The sequence below is a fragment of the Globicephala melas genome, chromosome 7 (genome assembly GCF_963455315.2).
Source record: "Globicephala melas chromosome 7, mGloMel1.2, whole genome shotgun sequence".
In the NCBI taxonomy this organism is placed as follows: domain Eukaryota; kingdom Metazoa; phylum Chordata; class Mammalia; order Artiodactyla; family Delphinidae; genus Globicephala; species Globicephala melas.
This window is the reverse complement of record NC_083320.1, coordinates 7,216,279-7,235,566: the sequence shown is the minus strand read 5'-3', so window position 1 is coordinate 7,235,566 and position 19,288 is coordinate 7,216,279. Positions and strand designations below refer to the sequence as shown.

The window sequence follows — 19,288 nt, the reverse complement described above, 5'->3', positions numbered from 1 at the left end:
CGAGACCTGGTCTGGGAAGATCCCACATGCCGCGGGGCAACTGGGCCCATGAGCCGCAACTACTGAGCCTGCGCGTCTGGAGCCTGTGCTCCGCAACAAGAGAGGCCGCGACAGTGAGAGGCCCACGCACCACGATGAAGAGTGGCCCCCACTCTCCACAGCTAGAGAAAGCCCTTGCACAGAAACGAAGACCTAACACAGCCAAAAATAAAAAAACTAAAATAAATAAAATTTATGAAAAAAAATACTGTACAAATAACAGGGAATTCCCTGGTGGTCCAGTGGTTAGGATTCCCAGCGTTCACTGCTGAGGGCCTGGGTTCAGTCCCTGGTTGGGGAACTAAGATCCCGCTAACCATGAGGTGCCGCCAGAAAAAAACAAAACCAAAAAAATCTCTACAAATAACAAATGCTGGAGAGGATGTATGAGAAAAGGAAACCCTCCTACACTGTTGGTGGGAATGTAAGTTGGTACAGCCACTATGGAAAACAATAGGGAGGTTCCTCAGAAGACTAAAAATAGAATTATCATATGATCTAGCGATTCTACTCCTGGGCATATACCCAGACAAAACTCTAGTTCAAAAAGATACATGCACCCCTGTGTTCATAGCAGCACTGTTCACAATAGCAAGACATGGAAGCAACAGATGAATGGATAAAAAAGGTATGGTACATATATACAATGGAATACTTCTCAGCCATAAAAAGGAATGAAATAATGCCATTTGCAGCAACACGGATGCAACTAGAGATTATTGAACTAAGTGAAGTAAGAAAGAGACAAATACCATATGATATCACTTATATGTGGAATCTAAAATATGACACAAATGAACCTTTCTATGAAACAGAATCATGGACATAGAGAACAGACTTGTGGTTACCAAGGGAGAGGGGGTTGGGGGAGGGGTGGAGTGGGAGGTTGGGATTAGCAGATGTAAGCTTTTATATATAGAATGGGTAAACAATAGGTCCTACTGTACGACACAGAGAACTATATTCAATACTCTGTGATAAACCATAATGGAAAAGAATATTTAAAAAAGGGTATGTATGTATGTATAACTGAATCACTTTGATGTACAGCAGAAATTAACACAACATTGTTAATTAAACAACTATACTTCAATAAAAAAAAGCCAGACGTAAACTGACATTCCATTTATATAAAAAAGGTCAAAAATAGGCAAAACTAATCTTTGGAGATAGAAGGCAGGATAGCGTTTACCTTGGTAAGGGCCGATTGGGAGGACATGAAGACTTTTGAGAGGTCCTGATAAATTTTTTTTTTAAATCTTAGTAGTTAGGTGGATATATATTGCTTTGTGAAAACTCTGAATTGTACATTTATGATTTGTGTACTTCTTGATATGAATGTTATACTTCAATAATAAGTTTTCATTCATTCATTCTTTTATTTTTGGCTGCATTGGGTCTTCGTTGCTGCACGCGAGCTTTCTCTTGTGGCGAGCTGGTGCTACTCTGTTGCTGTGCGCGGACTTCTCATTGCAGTGGCTTCTCTTGTTGCGGAGCACGGGCTCCAGGCGCGGACTTCAGTAGTTGTGGCTCATGAGCTCTAGAGCGCAGGCTCAGTAGTTGTGGTGCACGGGCTTAGTTGCTCTGTGGCATGTGCGATCTTCCTGGACCAGGGCTCGAACCCGTGTCCCCTGCATTGACAGGCGGATTCTTACCACTGCACCACCAGGGAAGTCCAATACTGTTTTCTTAAAAGTAGGAGGAGGAGATGAGTATGGTACATTTAAAAGTTCTTGAATCCTTTTCATCCTTCTCTTATGAAAATGACAATGATGCCTGAACGCAAAACTTTCTTTACCTTGCACTTACATGTGGGATATGTTTGGCATGTCAGAATTACATTATTCTGGTTTTCCTTGGTTTACTGGAGAAGTTGTCACCCAGATCTTTCTGTTTCAGTTATTCGTTATGCAACATTTGATATATCAAAAAATATATGGCAGTTTTTAGGAATTATTTTGTAGAAACAAGCACTTGGTAACAAGATCTGAACTCCTTTGTTATAGAATTTTTGAACTGGAATTGGCTAGTGTTTGTGTAAATTCAGATGGCTACCTCAGTAATACACACACACACACACACACACACACACACACACACACCCTCTTTCATATTAGGAATGGGATCTTTAGTCAAGGTGTACAGATCAGAATTGGAGACAATTTAAAATCAGGTCTATGACTCCACGATCTTCATTCTTTCTTTAGTACTGTGCTCCTCTATATCTTCAAAATTTCTGTCACAAATCCTTTTTGGAACAAAGAATGGCATAAATAGTCATTTAAACTTTATGAGGTACAGATTTTCCAACAGGTTGAGAATTATGAGATTGCAGTAAGCAGAAAAGCAAGATTTTTTTCTTCCTTTAGTTTCCCTATTTTACCCTATCCTGTCCTTTATATTTTTCTTATTCCTAGGTACCAATATGAAAAGTATACGTAGGACTTGACAGTTATGAAGGTTATAGAAGCTGCTAGTTTAGAAAACAATGCAGACAAATTATTCACATAAAGGGAAATAAAGTCAGCAAACAATCTGAAAAATCTTTGATGTGAAAAATTCATATTCGAGCCACATTAGTATACCATTTTACAACCATTAAAGTAGAAAAGCTTCAAAAGGCTAGCAGCACTTAGTTTTGGTAATCTAAAATGGTCTGGTGGTCTTACCTACCCTTTTTTTGAGGAGGAGAGAAAGGTATGCCAACGTATGAAGTCTGTCATTTGACCTAGTAATTTTACTCTTTGAAGTTTTTTTTCAGAAGTAGTAGTTCAGAAAAACAAAACACATATGCACACAGATATTTCTTCCTTGTTATCTAGTTCTCAAAAAGTTAGTTACGATGCAAATGTCCACTGGGGAATAATCTACTAGATAGTGCAACAGCTGCAAGGTATACCTGCTGTGTATCCATTTATATTATCAGTAAGATGTATAATCACAGAGAATTATTTGCTATTTAGATTACAAAATAGTGGGTACACTGATTGAAACTACATTTTAAAGATGTTATGTAAAAACTAACCACAGATATGTAGAGTTCTATTTCTATGGTTGAGGAATTACTGGTATTTTTATTTTTAATATCTTTAATTTTTTGCAACTTATCATCTGTTAGAAAAAACTGTAATGACCAGTTTTTGATGCGTTAAGCATTTTGCCATTAATGGGTTTCCTTTGCTTATTTTGGTACATTCATTACTTCTCAAAGACGTAGTGTAAAAGTAGATGAAAAAAAATAAAATTAAAAAAAAAAAAAGTAGATGAAAATCAGTGTTTTGACCAGCTCATCCATCAGGTGATTGTATTCTCAATATGCCTGGCACATACTGCTTGTGACTGAATGATTTACATATGTTAAAAGTCATTTGCCATCACTTATCAATTTATATGCATTAGGGATTTCTTTGTTTTAAATTTTTCTTCTGTGAGTATAGCTGTATTTTTCATCAAGTCATATAATGGATGTGGGCTTTGTAAAATGTCTCATCCCTTCTTATTCTGAGCAAGAGAACCTGGAATGTCTTCTGACCCTTCTAACCCAAGGGCAGACATGGAATATATCTATACTTGAATTCATAAAACTTGGCACTTAGTGCAATATGCAGTAAATATTTGTTAAACGAGTCAGAAGGTTAAGATTTGAATCCTGTGTCATTTAAATAGTGGTGTGTGATTTTGGACAATTCTCCTGGGTTGTCTTTTTGAGCCTCAATATTCTCAGCTGTAAAATGGGAAAAATAATTTCTAATACTGAGTATTGTTATGAAGATTAAATCAGTTAAGTGAGTGTTTTTATTAACTGTGGCCATGTAACAAGTTACCCCAAAACTTAGTGGCCGAAAGCAGCAAACATTTATTTTCTCAGTTTCTGTGGGCCAGGATGGAGCAGCCTAAGCTAGGTGGTTCTGGCCTGTGTCTCTCATGAGGCTGCAGTCATCTCAGGGCTCATCTGGGGTTGGATCCGCTTCCAAGCTCACTCACGAGGCTGTTGGCAAGCCTCAGTTCTTTGCCATGTGGGCTTCTCCACAGGGCTGCCTCACAACAGGGCCGCTGGATTCCCTCAGAGAGAGCGTCCAAGATGGAAGTTTTTAACTTAGTATCAGAAGTGACATCTCATCACTTCTGCTGGATTCTGTTAGGAGCAAGCCAGCCCACACTTAAGGTGAGGGAATTACACAGAGGCCAGAAGTCAGGGATTGTTGAGGGCTGTCTTAGAGGCTGCCTGTCATAATAAGGGTATTTTGCCCAGCAAATAATTGTACCCCCCCATTCCAAGATTATTCTGTAATAGAATAATATCTTGTAACAACCTAATAACTGTTTGGGTGAACAGGATATGGAATCTTAATACATGTGAAATTGAATATAAGAGGATGACCAGAAATTAGAATTTCCTCATTTTCAAATGTACAATTTTTTTTTACTTTTAATATGGTTTAATGAAAAGAATTGAGGTTGTTACTGTGAGAATTTGTATATTTTATTGTTATAAACTGAAGGTATCAATGTATGTTTTGGATATTCAGCTACATACTTTAATGTGAGATTTTGGGTAATTTGTTGTGAATTGTAAGTGGTAGCACATGTGGTATGGTGACTGAAGAATTTGCACAGTTCAGAATTATCTTGTCCTTTGAAACCAGTTTAGTTTACTTGGCATAACAGGCTCTCTTTCACTGTTAATGTAACTCTTGAGTTGCATCAGGTTAGACATAGCTTAGCTTTGAATTCTGTTCCAGAGCAATTTGTTGTACGCCTGTAGTGTACTAGGTGCTAGAGTAAAGGAAAAGTAGAGTGCCTCCACAATCTGGTTTTGAGCTTACAGTCTGTTTTGGAATAAAAGAGAGGTCGAAGTTTACAGATATCCTATTTGGACAGAATCACCAGTAGAAGTTGATTAAATAAATTAAGTTGATTTAGTAAATCATGTAGTTAAAAATATTGTATGACTTAAAAACGGAAAAAAAGAAGTATATGCTGGTAAGGAAGGACTGCCAAGTGAAAACAGCGAGGGTACAAAACAACATATATAACAGCCTGAGGGTAGTGCTATGTGAGTGTGAATGAGAGATCTGTATATATATGCATAAGTATAGCCATGGTCAGTGTTTGGAAGGCTTTATAAGAAACTGTTGATGGTGGTTACTTCTGGGGAGCAAGACTCTGGGGGGCTCTTGTGTAGCGGGAAGGTTGATTCAGTTTTCATTTCATGGCCTTTTAAAAAATGCGCATATTATTTTGTTTAAAAAAATAATTTCCCAGTCTTAGAACATTCAGCTTTGAGAAATGTGTCTAATAATATACACATATATCCACAGAAAAGCTTGATTTGAGCAATCAAGTCTGTTCAGAATCCTTGCTGGCTGAGGCTTATGTTGACTCATTTTCTTTACAGGGAGACCAAATTTTGAGGAAGGTGGGCCAACATCAGTGGGAAGAAAGCATGAATTTATACGATCAGAAAGTGAAAATTGGCGTATTTTTAGAGAGGAACAGAATGGAGAAGATGAAGATGGAGGTTGGCGACTAGCTGGATCAAGGAGGGATGGAGAGAGGTGGCGACCTCACAGTCCTGGTAAGAATTCTGCTGAGTAAAAGCACACAGGGGCCGAAATAGTGAGGATTTGGCGGGAATTGTTAGGGATAAAGTGGAAAACATAAACCAGCAAAGAAAAACAAGAGGGGTCATGTTTATGTTGTCACACTCAGTCTTGCTCCCACAAAAATTTTTAACGTAAAATATTCCCCACAGCTATTTAATTGATTAAAGTCACTTTTATTTTTCTGGGGCAGTGTGGTTTAATGGGAAGCACCTGCCCTTAACTGCAAAAATGAGAGAGGGTTTCATTCAGTTTTCCTAAATTTTTGAATCTTTTTTCAGCATGCGTTTTTCTTAGGTGATAATTATATGCTTACTTAGGAATATGGGCTCCCCCTGAAGTGAGTTTTTTTCCTGCATAAGAGAGGATTTATTCTTTTTTTCTCTTTTTGTCCTAAAAATGTGATTTCTGCTCATTTGAAGAATAAACTTTAAACCCAGGTCAAAAACATAATCACAAGTTTATTCTTTTGTCCCTCTAACTTTAGAAAAAGGAGAGAGAATAGTCGTGATTAGTGGTTTTATAAGTTCTTCTGTTTGACTCTTAAGAATGCTTCAAACTGTTCTTCCCCGACATTAGATATGTTGGTAATTGAAGACACTGGTGCTTTGTGTCAAAGAACGTTCCCTACCCAAGTGTTGATTCTATGCCTCATGATCATCAGATGCCACTGTAGTTTAAATCTTGGGGTCATGCAGAACTGAAGCATACAAAGAGTGTGTACATGTCTTTTGAATTTCACATGCGTAACATTGTTTTATCTATTGGCTATATGCCAAGGAAGCTTACTTTAATAGAGGAAGTTATAATAATAATGTAAACTTTTTATTTATTTTTTAAAATTAAGTTATTAACAAACCATTAGTCTCCGTCTGAGTTAACATTATAACAGGCATTCAGGGTGCTTTGTGGCGCTCTGGGTAGGTGGAAACTTAGTGAAGTTAATCTTTGGATAGAGTTATAATGCTTTTACCCCAACTCCTCATTGGCTGCCTCTTGGGTGAGTTTTCTGTTGTTAGTGGGCATTGTTTGCATCACAGTTATTTAGGCAGTTCTCATCAGTCTGTGTCATGGGCAACCGTCTGTTACAGTTCTCTTCAAGGCATCACGGCATTTTGTGCTGAGCTTGCCTGTAAGCAGAAGGGTTTGTAGACTATGTTCCTAACAAGCATTCACTGAAACAATGGACGGGATCTGGGCTGAGCAAGAAGAAAAATTCCAGCTGATCAAAAACAAACAAGGTGAATGTTTTGGAAGATGAACAGTGTTTCTGAGCCCAAACGTCTGATGTTGATTCTGTTAAAGCGAGTTAAAAGTAAAACTTTAGTGTTATATTCTACCACTTACCCTCCTCACCCAAGAGCTTAGATTTTGGATATATATAGTAGTCCTTTTTTTTTTTCCCCATCTTTTCTAAATCTTTCTTTCCAGTATTTGACTTTTCATGTCAGTTTTGTCATCAACTTGACAATTTTCCAAAATTTTTATCCATATATTTTAAAAAGACAGTTTGGGGGACATAAAGATGCATGGGGGCTGAAAAAACACTGTAAATAGGCATTAAAAAAATACCATCTACTTTTTCAACCCAGCATATTAAAAATAAGTCTGATTATATCAGTTGTTATCAGTTACCCTTAACATTTTAGTTAATCCTTTATTAGGCTTTGATCAAAATTTTAAATATCATGATTTTGACTTATGAAAATAGTATCAAACTTTAGTTCTGATAAAGGTCTATAAAGCAGTGGTCTCAGTCTTAATAAACTAGAGATGTGCCTTATCTGCTAAATTTAGTTTCGTGAATAAAATTTTATTAACTATTTATGACAACAAAAATATTATGGTATATAGTTTTATTAAAGTATGGCTCACAGTTGGATATGTATGGAGTTGGGAGCATTAAGGACAGCTAAGCACCCACTCTGGGAGGTGAACTTAGGAAACTTAGTTAAGAGAGAAGAATGAGCCACATGCCTAGAAGGATAGATTTCTATCACAGTGCACACTTAGAAGTGAGAGTAGCAGACAGAGTACTCTGGAATTCAGCTTTTGATCATGAGTACTTCTTTGGGATAATGACTCTAGGTTAACATTTAGGCAGTCTGGGTATAAAATTCCTTCATTTTCATAGAAGATAGTAAATTGTGTTTTGTTGTTGTAAGTAAAGTGTGGGAAGTGGGAGAATAATGTTTTCTTACCTTTTGTAAGTGGCTTATAAGATGCTACCTGTATTTGGTGTTTTAACATTTTGCCCTTCGGATTGCTGGTTTTAGCAAATTGGGCCTCAGTAGTATAGTAACATTTAACTGTGACCTCATTTCTTTTGCTGTCTCCCACAGAGAAAGCAAAGATACAGGTTAAGACATGTGTCTCCTCTTAAGACTCTCTTAGGCTCAGGTTTGTCAGATTTTAACAAGAACCACCCCCCCCCCCTTTTTTTTAGAGAGAGAAAATACCTTAACTTGTAGCTTTTGGTCTTAGGCATTCATTTTTTGTTGGAAAGTAGATGTGCTACATAATATGCAAGGGTGGATTTAGGAATGTCCCTGGGGGTATTAAATTAAAACTCCCTAGGGAGAGTTAAGAGATGAGAGAAAAGGAAAAGGAGAGTAAGCATGTTATTGTGGAAAAAGCAGTAGAGGATGCAGAATTGGATTCTAGTTCTACTTTTCATTATGCACGTTACTTCTGCTGTCAGAGGTTTTGCTTCTTAAACTATAAAACTAGGATAGTGGGCCAAATATGACATGTCAGTGCTATAATTCCATGACTTTTTTTGGGAATCAGAATTACAAATGGGATCCTAGCGCTGTTAAGTGGACATGATGAGTTTGATATTATGAATTGACATAATATCATAGTATCCTGGATATTATTATATATTATCAAGGGAGCTGGTCTTATCCATAAAGAATGATATTTTCATCAGAAGAAAGAAAATGCTTTAAGACTTGCCAAAGGGAAGGCATGGACCTCAGTATGGAAAGATATCCAGTGCCGTAAGTCTGGGCTAGGAGTGGGCCACGTGAGTGGCCTAGCAGCATTTCAGTCAGATATCTAGAGCTTATTAAAAGTATGTACTTTGCAGAGAACTGTGTTTTAAAAGTGATTTGTTTTAAATTTATCTTTAAAAGCTTTAGAGTATGTTGTGTGACTCAGTAGTTAATGATGATAACTACTGTTGTCACTTAGTGATGGCGTATCATATATAATACTGAGCTTTGAGCTTCGTTTCATTTGCCTTATTTTCTCTTTAGTAGATTGATCCATTTGAATTTGCCGTCAGTTGTAGTTTTCTCCTTTGTTTCCTATCTATGCTTTTCTTTCTCAAATACTGTCGTAAAACTTTTCTAAGGTTTGTGTCCTCCTCTTCATCCCAGATGGCCCTCGTTCTGCAGGCTGGCGGGAACACATGGAACGACGGCGAAGGTTTGAGTTTGACTTTCGAGATCGGGATGATGAACGGGGTTACCGAAGGGTGCGCTCTGGCAGTGGAAGCATAGATGATGACAGGGATAGCTTGCCTGAATGGTGCTTAGAGGATGCTGAAGAAGAAATGGGCACATTTGACTCATCTGGAGCATTCCTGTCTCTAAAGGTAAGAAATTTGTTTCAAATATTATGACAGGTACTGACCTTCTTCCAAATCCAAATATGCTGTTAATCTTTGGCTTAATTTTCTTGCTACAGAAAGTACAGAAAGAGCCTATCCCAGAAGAGCAGGAGATGGACTTCCGGCCTGTAGAAGAAGGGGAGGAATGCTCTGACTCTGAAGGTAGCCATAATGAAGAAGCCAAAGAACCCGATAAGACAAATAAGAAGGAAGGAGAAAAGACAGACAGAGTAGGAGTTGGTAAGGCTCATTTTTGTCCTTCACTTTAAAAAAAAAAAAAAAAATCAAACTAAAAGTTTCCTAAGTTGTTAATTTAAGATTATGTCATGTTACAGAAGCTAGTGAGGAAACCCCCCAAACCTCCACCTCATCTGCTAGACCAGGCACTCCTTCAGACCATCAGCCTCAGGAGGCACCACAGTTTGAGAGGAAAGAGGAACCCAAAACTGAGCAAATGGAAAAAGCTGAAGAAGAGAGTCGGACAGAAAATAGTCTATCAACCAAAGTACCCAGCAGGGGGGACGGTATGTATTTATGAGAGGCAACAAGCCAAACTTGGATTTTGCTGGGGCCAGTGATCACCGATAAGAGAGGCTTCTGTTTATGCCTCTCTGAACTGCTTCTAGTGGTAAATTATTGGAATAGATTATTTTACCAGTAAACCTTCTCAAACACTGCTTCCCCTGTGTATCTATCTCAGAATTCATCAAAACAGAGTTAGAAGCAGAAGTATCATTTCCTAGGGTGCTATGATATAGCCACCCTGGTATCAGTCAAACAAACTGAGTTTGGGATCCTCTGTGGTAGTTTGATTCCCATATCAGATTCCTTTTATGTAATGGCTATATGTGCATCCAGATGACACACCAGAATGCCATTGTTTCGAAAGAGGCCAAGATGAATCTGTGCAAGTCCATCACCTTTACTGGAGAATAAGCTTAAAGTGTATCTCCTTCTCCAATGTCATTATATTGATTTTAAGTTGCTCATATACCTTAGTAGGTAATATTAATGTTCATTCCCACGTTTCTTCTTGGACATAAAATGACAGTATAATGCCTGATATTGAAAGGTGAATTGATTTATTCATCATAAAAATTCACCCCCTTTAACATGGCCTAAGAGACCTTGCATGACCTGGCATCTGCCTCCCTCTGTACAGTTTCAGCACCATCTCTCTCTACTTTGTACTCTATTCACCAGCTTCACAGCCTGTTAGGTCCTGAAATGTGCCTTGTTCTCTTGCCTTTGTGCCTTAGCATATGCTTTTCTCTGTGCCTAAAACTCTCCCACCCCAAGTTCCCAAGCTAGGTTAGGTGTCTTCTCTTTCTTCTTAAACAACCAGCACTGTTTCTAACATAGCAATACAATATTATAAAGATCTGTTTATTCTCTTTTTTGCCCAATAAATACTATTTTGATAGCTTGAACCAAGGATTTTTTGTTTTTCAGTTTTTTATGTCTATCATAAAGCTGAATGAATGAATTCAAGTATTTGAATCTCTACTGTATATACAAGGCACCATGGGACTTGTATGTTTTGAGACCTCTTTCATTTTTCAATTATGATGTGTCCCCCCACCCCCGCCCCAAATTACTTGTGGTTCATACTGTTAAATGTACATGCCTGGGGCCTTACTCCAGGAGATTTTAGGGCGGGGTCTAGACATGTATATTTTGGGAAGGCTGCATAGGTGGCATTAAAGATGGAAATTCTGGATTTATAGTCTCTGGGGGAAATAAAGCATGTGTATATCAGTAACCTAGGACGAAAAGTAATGATAGGAATTTATGATTGGCAGACTCCTGGAATGCTTCAGGAATCAGGTGTCTTTGAGCTTGTCTTGGAATAATAAGTAGAATTTGGAGGTAGGTGTAGCTGGATGAATTAGGAGAGGGCATTCCAGTACTAGGTAGCAGTGAAAGCTACAGTGAGGAAGTAGGACTGATCCAGGTATGGGCAGGGAATCAGCTCCTGTTTTTATTTACATGAATTATGAGGTGTGAAAAGGAGGCTGGTGGGAAACACGGTTGGAACATATACTTGACAGCTCTCTGTGTAGGGTAGGTTGTGATGACAGATGGGCTGCTCTGTGACCTGTTGGTGCCCTGAGCAGTCACTGTGGTGTAGGCAGTGCACTTGTAAAGGGAGGTAGTGGCAGATGAGATTTCAAAGTAGAAATTGGCAGGACATGGTTACTGTTGTATATCAGGGCAAAGAAGACGGAAGAGTCAAAGATGAGTGAGGTGCCTGAGAGGATTATGGTATCCTTAGCAGAAAAAGAGTGGAAGTTGAGGAGCACATTTGGGAGAGGAGAGAACAAATTCAGTTATGAACATTGAGTCTGAGGTGTTGATGAGAAATTAGATAGCGATGGCCAGAGAGCATTTCTGAGTGAGGGGACTGTAGCTCAATGGGAAGAGTTTAGGGCCAGAGAGAATGAAAATTTAAAAGATTACACTTGTTAGGGGTGAGACAAATTGGGCTGAGAATAGAACATGGATATTTCCTACTTTCAGAGGGTAGATAGAGAAGCCAGAGAAAAATCTTCAGAGGCAAGAATAGAGTGCAGGAAAATGAAGGAAGGAGAATGTTCCAGTTTAGAATTGGGAAGATAATGTCAGACTAAGGCTAGGTGACGGGGACTAGGAGGAGCTGTTGGATTTGGGGACTTTGGGTCACTGCTTATCTTTGGGAGAGAAGCTTTTCTGGGGGCTTGGGAGTGCAAGTCACGTTGTAGCGTGTGGTTGGTGGTGAGGTAGAGACAGGTTGTATAGGCTGTCCTGTTAAGTTTGGCAAAGAAAGGATAGAGTGAGAGGAACAGGAATTTGCAGAAGCTATCTGTAATTGAACAAACAAGGTTTCAAAGGGGAAACTGCAACTGTATCTAATTACTTCCATCCCCCTTTCCTTCTTAAGAACCTGCATGCTGAGAGGTTAGAAATAGGAAGCAAGACACAACCTCTTTTGCAGTCTTTATTCTTATTGCAGAGAACCTCCTGCACTGTATGGGTAGACTCCGAGAGCTTTTTGTTATCCTACAAAAGGTGTTGCATTGAATTATGTTAATAATAACTTGAAATAGGTACTTAGTCAAAATAATTGCAGATATTTTTAACAAAGGGTTTTATGCTGAGATGTGGCATCTTCGAGGAGATTTGCAGTGCTGTTTAAATTGTCTTTCCTATTCAGAGACATGATGTAAGGAAGGGATTGGACTGATTCTGTTTGTTTTCAGGAGGTAGACCTATAACTATTGGGTAGATGCTCTAGTGATACAGGTTGGCACTGTAAAAGGCCTTTCTGGATACCTTTTAATCTTATTTGTTGTCATCCTATGCAGGTACTTCTGTCATTCTAGGGAAAAATACTACACTTCTCCATAAGAAGTAGCAGCAGTGTTCATGACACGGTTCACGTATCTGTTGAGCCCATTTAGTAAGCTGCCCGACTTGATAGTTATTTTTCATAAGAGTCTCTATATTTTAAAGGATTTTTATCTGTCTACATTTTTTTCCTCTAGAAATGGTTCCTGGTGTCCAGCAGCCCCTGTCACAGATTCCTTCAGATACAGCCTCTCCTCTTCTCATCCTTCCACCTCCTGTTCCCAATCCTAGTCCTGCCCTCCGGCCAGTTGAAACACCGGTCGTAGGTGCTCCTGGTATGGGCAGTGTTTCCACAGAGCCAGATGATGAAGAGGGTCTCAAACATTTGGAGCAGGTACAAATCACGTAATCCTTTTTTTTTCCCTCTCGAACTGCCATAAACATTGAAAAGCATTAAATGAATATTCAGAAATGGAATTTTTGTGCACTAGGTTTTGTGTACTGAAAATGTTTTTATGTCTAGTATTTATTTTTATGAGTAATTGTCTTTCAGATCATTTAATGCTTTTAAGTTTCTGCTGTGTAGAGTCATTATATCAGGTTATTTTTTGCTCTTCTGAGGTTGCCCTTAGCTGTTTGCTTTTCTTTTTTCTTTTTGGAAATTAATGGAATGCCAAAAATGGCGAATACAAGGCAGCTGTGGATAGGCACTGTGTCTTCTATTTTTTGCCTGAAGTGTAACAGGGAAAATAGTTAAACTCTCAGGATATTACCATCGTATTCATGTCTCTAGAGTTCCCTAAGATTTTATATACTATTGTTTATATGTAAAGTAAATGATAACTTGCTTTCTACAAAAGAAATTCTTTTTTCTTCAGGGTGGAGTGGTTGGTGGCAGGAAATGTTGAAGAAAGGAAGAAAGGGAACAGTGTCTTAGTAAAACTTGTAAAAGATTTTATTTGTAATTGTTTTAATTGAACCTTTTGATCTGTTAATGCTCATGTTTTTTATAGGTTTAGTTTGTATAACTTAGGATTGTTTATTTGTCTAAATGGCACTCTTAAAGTGTGTTGATTAGAAGCTTGGGCTTTGATCCATACCAGCTTGTGTTTCAGTCTCATTTGGGTTTGCTTAATAATTTTGAGACCTTGAGCAAGACTTGACACCCTCTGAGCCTTAGTTTCCCCCTCTGTAAAATGGGGATAGTACCTATTTCATGGCATGTTGGACGAATTAAATTGTTGCCTGCTGCGTTATTTGTACAATGCCTCTCACAGATCAGGTAGTCCAAAAAAGGCAGACAATTTTTATATGTACAGGTATTAATTTAGCATCATTTGTTTCCACAATTCATTTTTTAATTTTTCCCTTAGCAAGCTGAGAAGATGGTGGCTTATCTACAAGACAGTGCACTAGATGATGAGAGACTGGCATCAAAACTGCAAGAGCACAGAGCTAAGGGAGTCTCAATTCCATTGATGCATGAAGCAATGCAGAAGTGGTATTACAAAGATCCTCAGGGAGAAATTCAAGGTAGGTTGTTCCATTCTACTTTATGTACAGAAGTATGCCATTACCTCCAGATTATGTAGGATGGTAATTATTTAACGTTAATTTGTATACTAGTAGAACAAAAGTCAGTGCTACCGGCTTTCTTCATATATAGAAGGCTTGTTTATAGGTTCCCTCCATCGTACTTTACAGTTTCAGTGATGGGAGGGAGTCTAGTGAAAACAATTTGAATACAAGGCAGAATGTGATGACTAATATGATAGGGTTGTAAACAGTATGCTTAAGACATCCTCATTTCTGGCATGTCAGGTATTAACTAGGCAGTTGAGTTTCGTACATTCACTGTATTTCAGTCTCCCAACCATAAAAAAAGATGATGGCAGCCATCTTGGAAAACATTGGTTGAATGTTTCACTGAAGTGGAGTTGATATCATAAATGATGAAGAACTATGTAAAATATCTGAAAAAAGAGTACCATATTATAAACTGATTGCTTAAAATATGTGTATGGTGCATGTTAGATTAGAATGGAGAGAGAATGCTGTGAAGGACATTTGGTTGATTTTTCATTTCTGCTTTTGAAGTTTTTGCTTATAACCTGAAATTCGTTGTTCACTCTGTTAGTGTCAGTTTCATGATAATGTTTTACCAAGTACAGCCTGTGACCTCTCTCTAACATCATTATTCTCTTTCTATCCTCGGTCCCCCTACCCTGCTTTATTCTTCTTCATAGCATCTGTCACTACCTGGCACTGTATATATTTGTTCATGATCTCTTCACATGCCTGTAGAATCTGTTGTAATTAAAACATATACAGGTGTGTGTTTTAATTTAATTTACTCTGAGATAATTATAGCTTCACAAGCAGTTGTAAGAAATAATAGAGATTCCATGTACCCTTTACCCAGTTTCCTCCAGTGGTAACCTCTGACAAAACTGTAAAACAATACTACATCCAGGATATTTTGGTTTTTTTTAAATTTTATTTATTTTTGGCTGTGTTGGGTCCCCATTGCTGCACGCGGGCCCTCTCCAGTTGTGGCAAGCGGGGGCCACTGCTTGTCATGGTGCCTGGGCCTCTTATTGCAGTGACCTCTCTCATTGTGGAGCACGGGCTCCAGGCACGCGGGCCTCAGCAGTTGTGGCACACAGGCTCAGTAGTTGTGGCTCACGGGCTCAGTAGTTGTGGCTCACGGGCTCTAGAGCGCAGGCTCAGCAGTTGTGGCGCACAGGCCCAGCTGCTCTGCGGTATGTGGGATCCTCCCGGACCAGGGCTTGAACCCGTGTCCCCTGCATTGGCAGGCAGTTTCCCAACCACTGCACCACCAGGGAAGCCCTAGGATATTGACATATTGATACAGTCAAGATTCAGAACAGACTCTGAACAGTCTTTAACAGAGCAAAAGTTTTAAATTTTGATGAAATGCAATTGATCAGTTTTTTTCTTTTATGGATTGTGCTTTGGGTGTTAAGAACTCTTTGCTGAGCTTCACATCCCAAAGGTTTTTTTCCCCAAAAAATGTATAGCTTTATGTTTTACACTTAAGTTGGTGTTCCATTTTGAGTTAATTTTTATATAAGGTATGGCACTTAGGTCAAGGTTTATTTTTTTTGCCTATGGATGTCCAGTTGTTCTGGGACCTTTTGTTGAAAAGTCTGTCTTTCCTCTCCTGAATTGTTTTTATACTTTTGTCAAAGTTTAGTTGAGCATATTTGTGTTGGTCGATTTCTGGGTTCGTTATTCTTTTTTTTTTTTTTTTTGTGGCCATGCTGCACGGCTTATGGGATCTTAGTTCTCTGACCAGGGATTGCACCCATGCCCCACTGCAGTGGAAGCGCAGAGCCCTAACCACTGGACTGCCAGGAAATTCCCTGGGTTCTTTATTTGATCGTTGTGTCTGTCCCCCCAGCCAATACTATGTACTCTTGGTTACTATAGCTATAAAGTAAGTCCTGAAATTGGGTAGACTGGTTCCTCTTATCAAAAGAGCATTTAGTTTTTCTAATTTGCTTTTCCATATAAATTTTTGAATAATCCTGTCTATATTTACCAAAAATCTTGCAGAAATTTTAATAGGGATTATGTTAAACCTCTATATCATTTTGTTTTAATGTATTTTATTTTTGGCTGCGTTGGGTCTTTGTTGGTGCGTGCAGGCTTTTTTCTAGTCGTGGTGAGTGTGGGCTACTCTTCGTTGCAGTGCACAGGCTTCTCATTGCGGTGGCTTCTTGTGTTGCGGAGCATGGGCTCTCGGCGCGCAGGCTCAGTAGTGTGGCACACGGGCTTAGTTGCTCTGTGGCTTGTGGGATCTTCCCGGACTAGGGCTCGAACCCGTGTTGCCTGCATTGGCAGGTGGATTCTTAACCACTGCGCCACCAGGGAAGGAAGCCCCCTCTATATAATTTTGAAGAGAATTGACATCTTTACCATGTTGAATCTTCCCATCCATGAACATAGTATGTCTCTCAGTTTATTTAGATCTTTGATTTCTTTCATTAGCACTGTGTGGTTTTCAGCATAGATTCTGTACATGTTTTGATGAATGTATACCTAAGTATATGATTTTTTTGAGCAATAGTATATATTATATTTCAGTATCTGTTCACTGCTACTATATAGAATTGAGTTTTAGATGTTTGTCTATTCTGACATTGCTGAGCTCACTTATTAGTTCTAGGAGTTGTTTCATTAGAGTCCATAGGCTTTTCTGTGTAGACATTATTATTGTCATCTGCAAATATGGACAGTTTTCTTTTTTCATTTCCAATATGTATGCCTCTTATTTCCTTTTGTTGCCTTACTGTGTGTTCCAACACTGTGTTGAATAAGAGGGGTGAGAGCTGACATACTTGCTTTGTTTATCCTACTTTCCTATCTTAGGGGAAACTTTAATAATAATTAAGTGGTAATGTTAGCTGTTGAGTTTTTGTAGGTACTGTTTATCAAGTTAAGGAAGTAACCTTTATTTTGAGAGCTTTTACCATGATCTGATATTGGATTTTGTCAAATGCCTTTTCAGCCTCTGTTGATATGATCATGTGATTTTTCTTTAACCAGTTAAATATGGTAGATTACATTGACTAGTTTTTGAATTTTGAACCAGTTGCATCCTTGGAATAAACTCCATTTGGTCATGCTGTGTAATTCTTTTTATATATTGCTGAATCTTAGTACTATGTTGTTAAGGATTTTTGTGTCTCTGTTCCTAAAGGATGTTTTGTAGTTTTGGGGGTTTTTTTTTTGGTATTCTCATTGTCTGGTTTTGGTATCAGGGTAATATTAGTTTCATAAAATGAACTGTCACTTATTTCCTCCCCTTCTATTTTATGGAAAAGATTGTTTAGAATTGGTGTTAATTCTGTGTGTGTGTGTATGTGTGTGTGTGTGGTTCTTTTAAATAGTTTGTACCTCTTACTTACCCCTATATTGCCCCTCTCCCCTTCCTTCTTCCCACTGGTAACCACTAATTTGTTCTTTATGTCTGTGAGTCTGTTTCTTTGTGGTTATATTTACTAGTTGTATTTTTTAGATTCCACATGTAAGCGATATCACACAGTATTTGTCTTTCTTTAATTTATTTCACCAGTCCATCCACGTTGTTGCAAATGGCAAAATTTCATTCTTTTTTTTATGGCTGAGTAGCATTCCATTATATATGTGTATACCACATTGTCTTTATCCGTTTATTCTAAGTGTTGATGGACACTTAGATTGCTTCTATATCTTGGCGATTGTACATAATGCTTCTGTAAACATAGGGGAGTGTGTTTCGAATTAGTGTTTTTGTTTTGTTTTGTTTTGTTGATGTATATACCCAGGAATGGAATTGCTAGGTTACATGGTACTTCTATTTTTAGTTTTTTGAGAAACATCCATACTTTTTTCACAGTATGTTAATTCTTTAAATGTTTGGTATAATTCTCCAGGTATTTTGCTATCTTTGGAGTGTTCTGTAAATGTCAGTTAGATCTTATTGGTTGATGTGGTGTTGAATTCTGTAGTCTTTCTGATTATGTCTAGTTGTTCTATCAGTTGTTCTCGTTGAATTCTTCAACTTGTGGATCTGTTCTGTGTCTCTTTTCAGCTATCAGATTTTGCTTCACATATTTTGCAGTTTTGTTGTTTGGTGCATGCATTTTGGTGGATTGACCCTTTATTATTATATAATGTCCCTCTCTGTCTCTGGTAATTTTCTTTGCTCTGAAGCCTACTTTATTAAATACTAATATAACCACTTCAGCTTTCTTTTGATTAATGTTTGTTGGATATATCTTTTTCTATCCTTTCATTTTATACCTGCCTATATTGTTATATTTTAAGTGACTTTCTTGTAGATAGCCTGTAATTGGGTCATGTTTTCAATTGTATTTATTGGGCCATGTTTCTTGTTGCTCACTTCTTCAGCTCCAAATTTGGGAAGTGTGAGGTAAAATGAAAACCCAGGGAATTCACCACCAGCTGGTTCCTCAGGCTCCAAGGCCTCTAGTCAGTCTGCTGCCTTCTCTCTACCTTTAGGAATCTTTTTGTTTGTTTGTTTTGTATGTAATGTCCAGGGTTTTTAGTTGTATTTGGCAGGAGGAGCAGGGAGAAGTACATCTACTCCACCTTCCCAGAGGTGGAAGTTCCAGGGCTTGGTTTTGTTTACTGCTGTATCTTCCTGCCTGGACCTGTGTGACTGGTGTTCAGTAAATAGCTGCTGAATCAATGGTTATTGATAGTGAGTTTGTTAATTTTATGTATAAAATACTCGGTTATTTCTTACTGTAAAACATCTAGAGATTGTTAGGTTTTTTTTTTCCCTTACCAAGGCCAGATTTAGTCTTACCTAGATAAATGTTATGATTTTTCTTAATTTAATTCATTATTGTTTATATTTTGCCTAACCTCCAGTAGACTCTAACAGAAAATGAAAATTAGAGAAGAGGATATTCAACCCTTCATATTTATTTCTCTGTGCTACAAAGTCTAACAAACACTAACTCTTTTTAGTGTTATGCTTTTCTGACAAAAGAACTTTAGAGATTGAGTGAGTTGGAGACAATTATGCTCCTTAAAATAATTAAAACACTGCTGAGAAATTGGGATGTGTAGACATAGGCTTATTTCTAAATTGTTTCTATAGTATTTTATTAGTTTGAGTCCTGTTCACCACATTTTGTGATAAATTAAGATGTTATACAAGATATTT

At 38.0% G+C, this 19,288-nt stretch overlaps 1 protein-coding gene across 3 annotated transcripts in view; it reads left to right on the top strand.

Moving 5' to 3' along the window:
* GIGYF2 (GRB10 interacting GYF protein 2) overlaps positions 1–19,288 on the top strand; it is a 124,885-nt gene that overhangs the window by 64,460 nt on the left and 41,137 nt on the right. For all 3 annotated transcript variants that reach the window (XM_060301732.2, XM_060301733.2, XM_060301731.2), the window contains exons 9-14: positions 5,438–5,617; positions 9,026–9,243; positions 9,336–9,498; positions 9,594–9,782; positions 12,783–12,979; positions 13,959–14,118. In XM_060301732.2, coding sequence (XP_060157715.1) covers positions 5,438–5,617; positions 9,026–9,243; positions 9,336–9,498; positions 9,594–9,782; positions 12,783–12,979; positions 13,959–14,118 — 1,107 coding nt within the window. The remainder of the gene's footprint in view (positions 1–5,437; positions 5,618–9,025; positions 9,244–9,335; positions 9,499–9,593; positions 9,783–12,782; positions 12,980–13,958; positions 14,119–19,288) is intronic.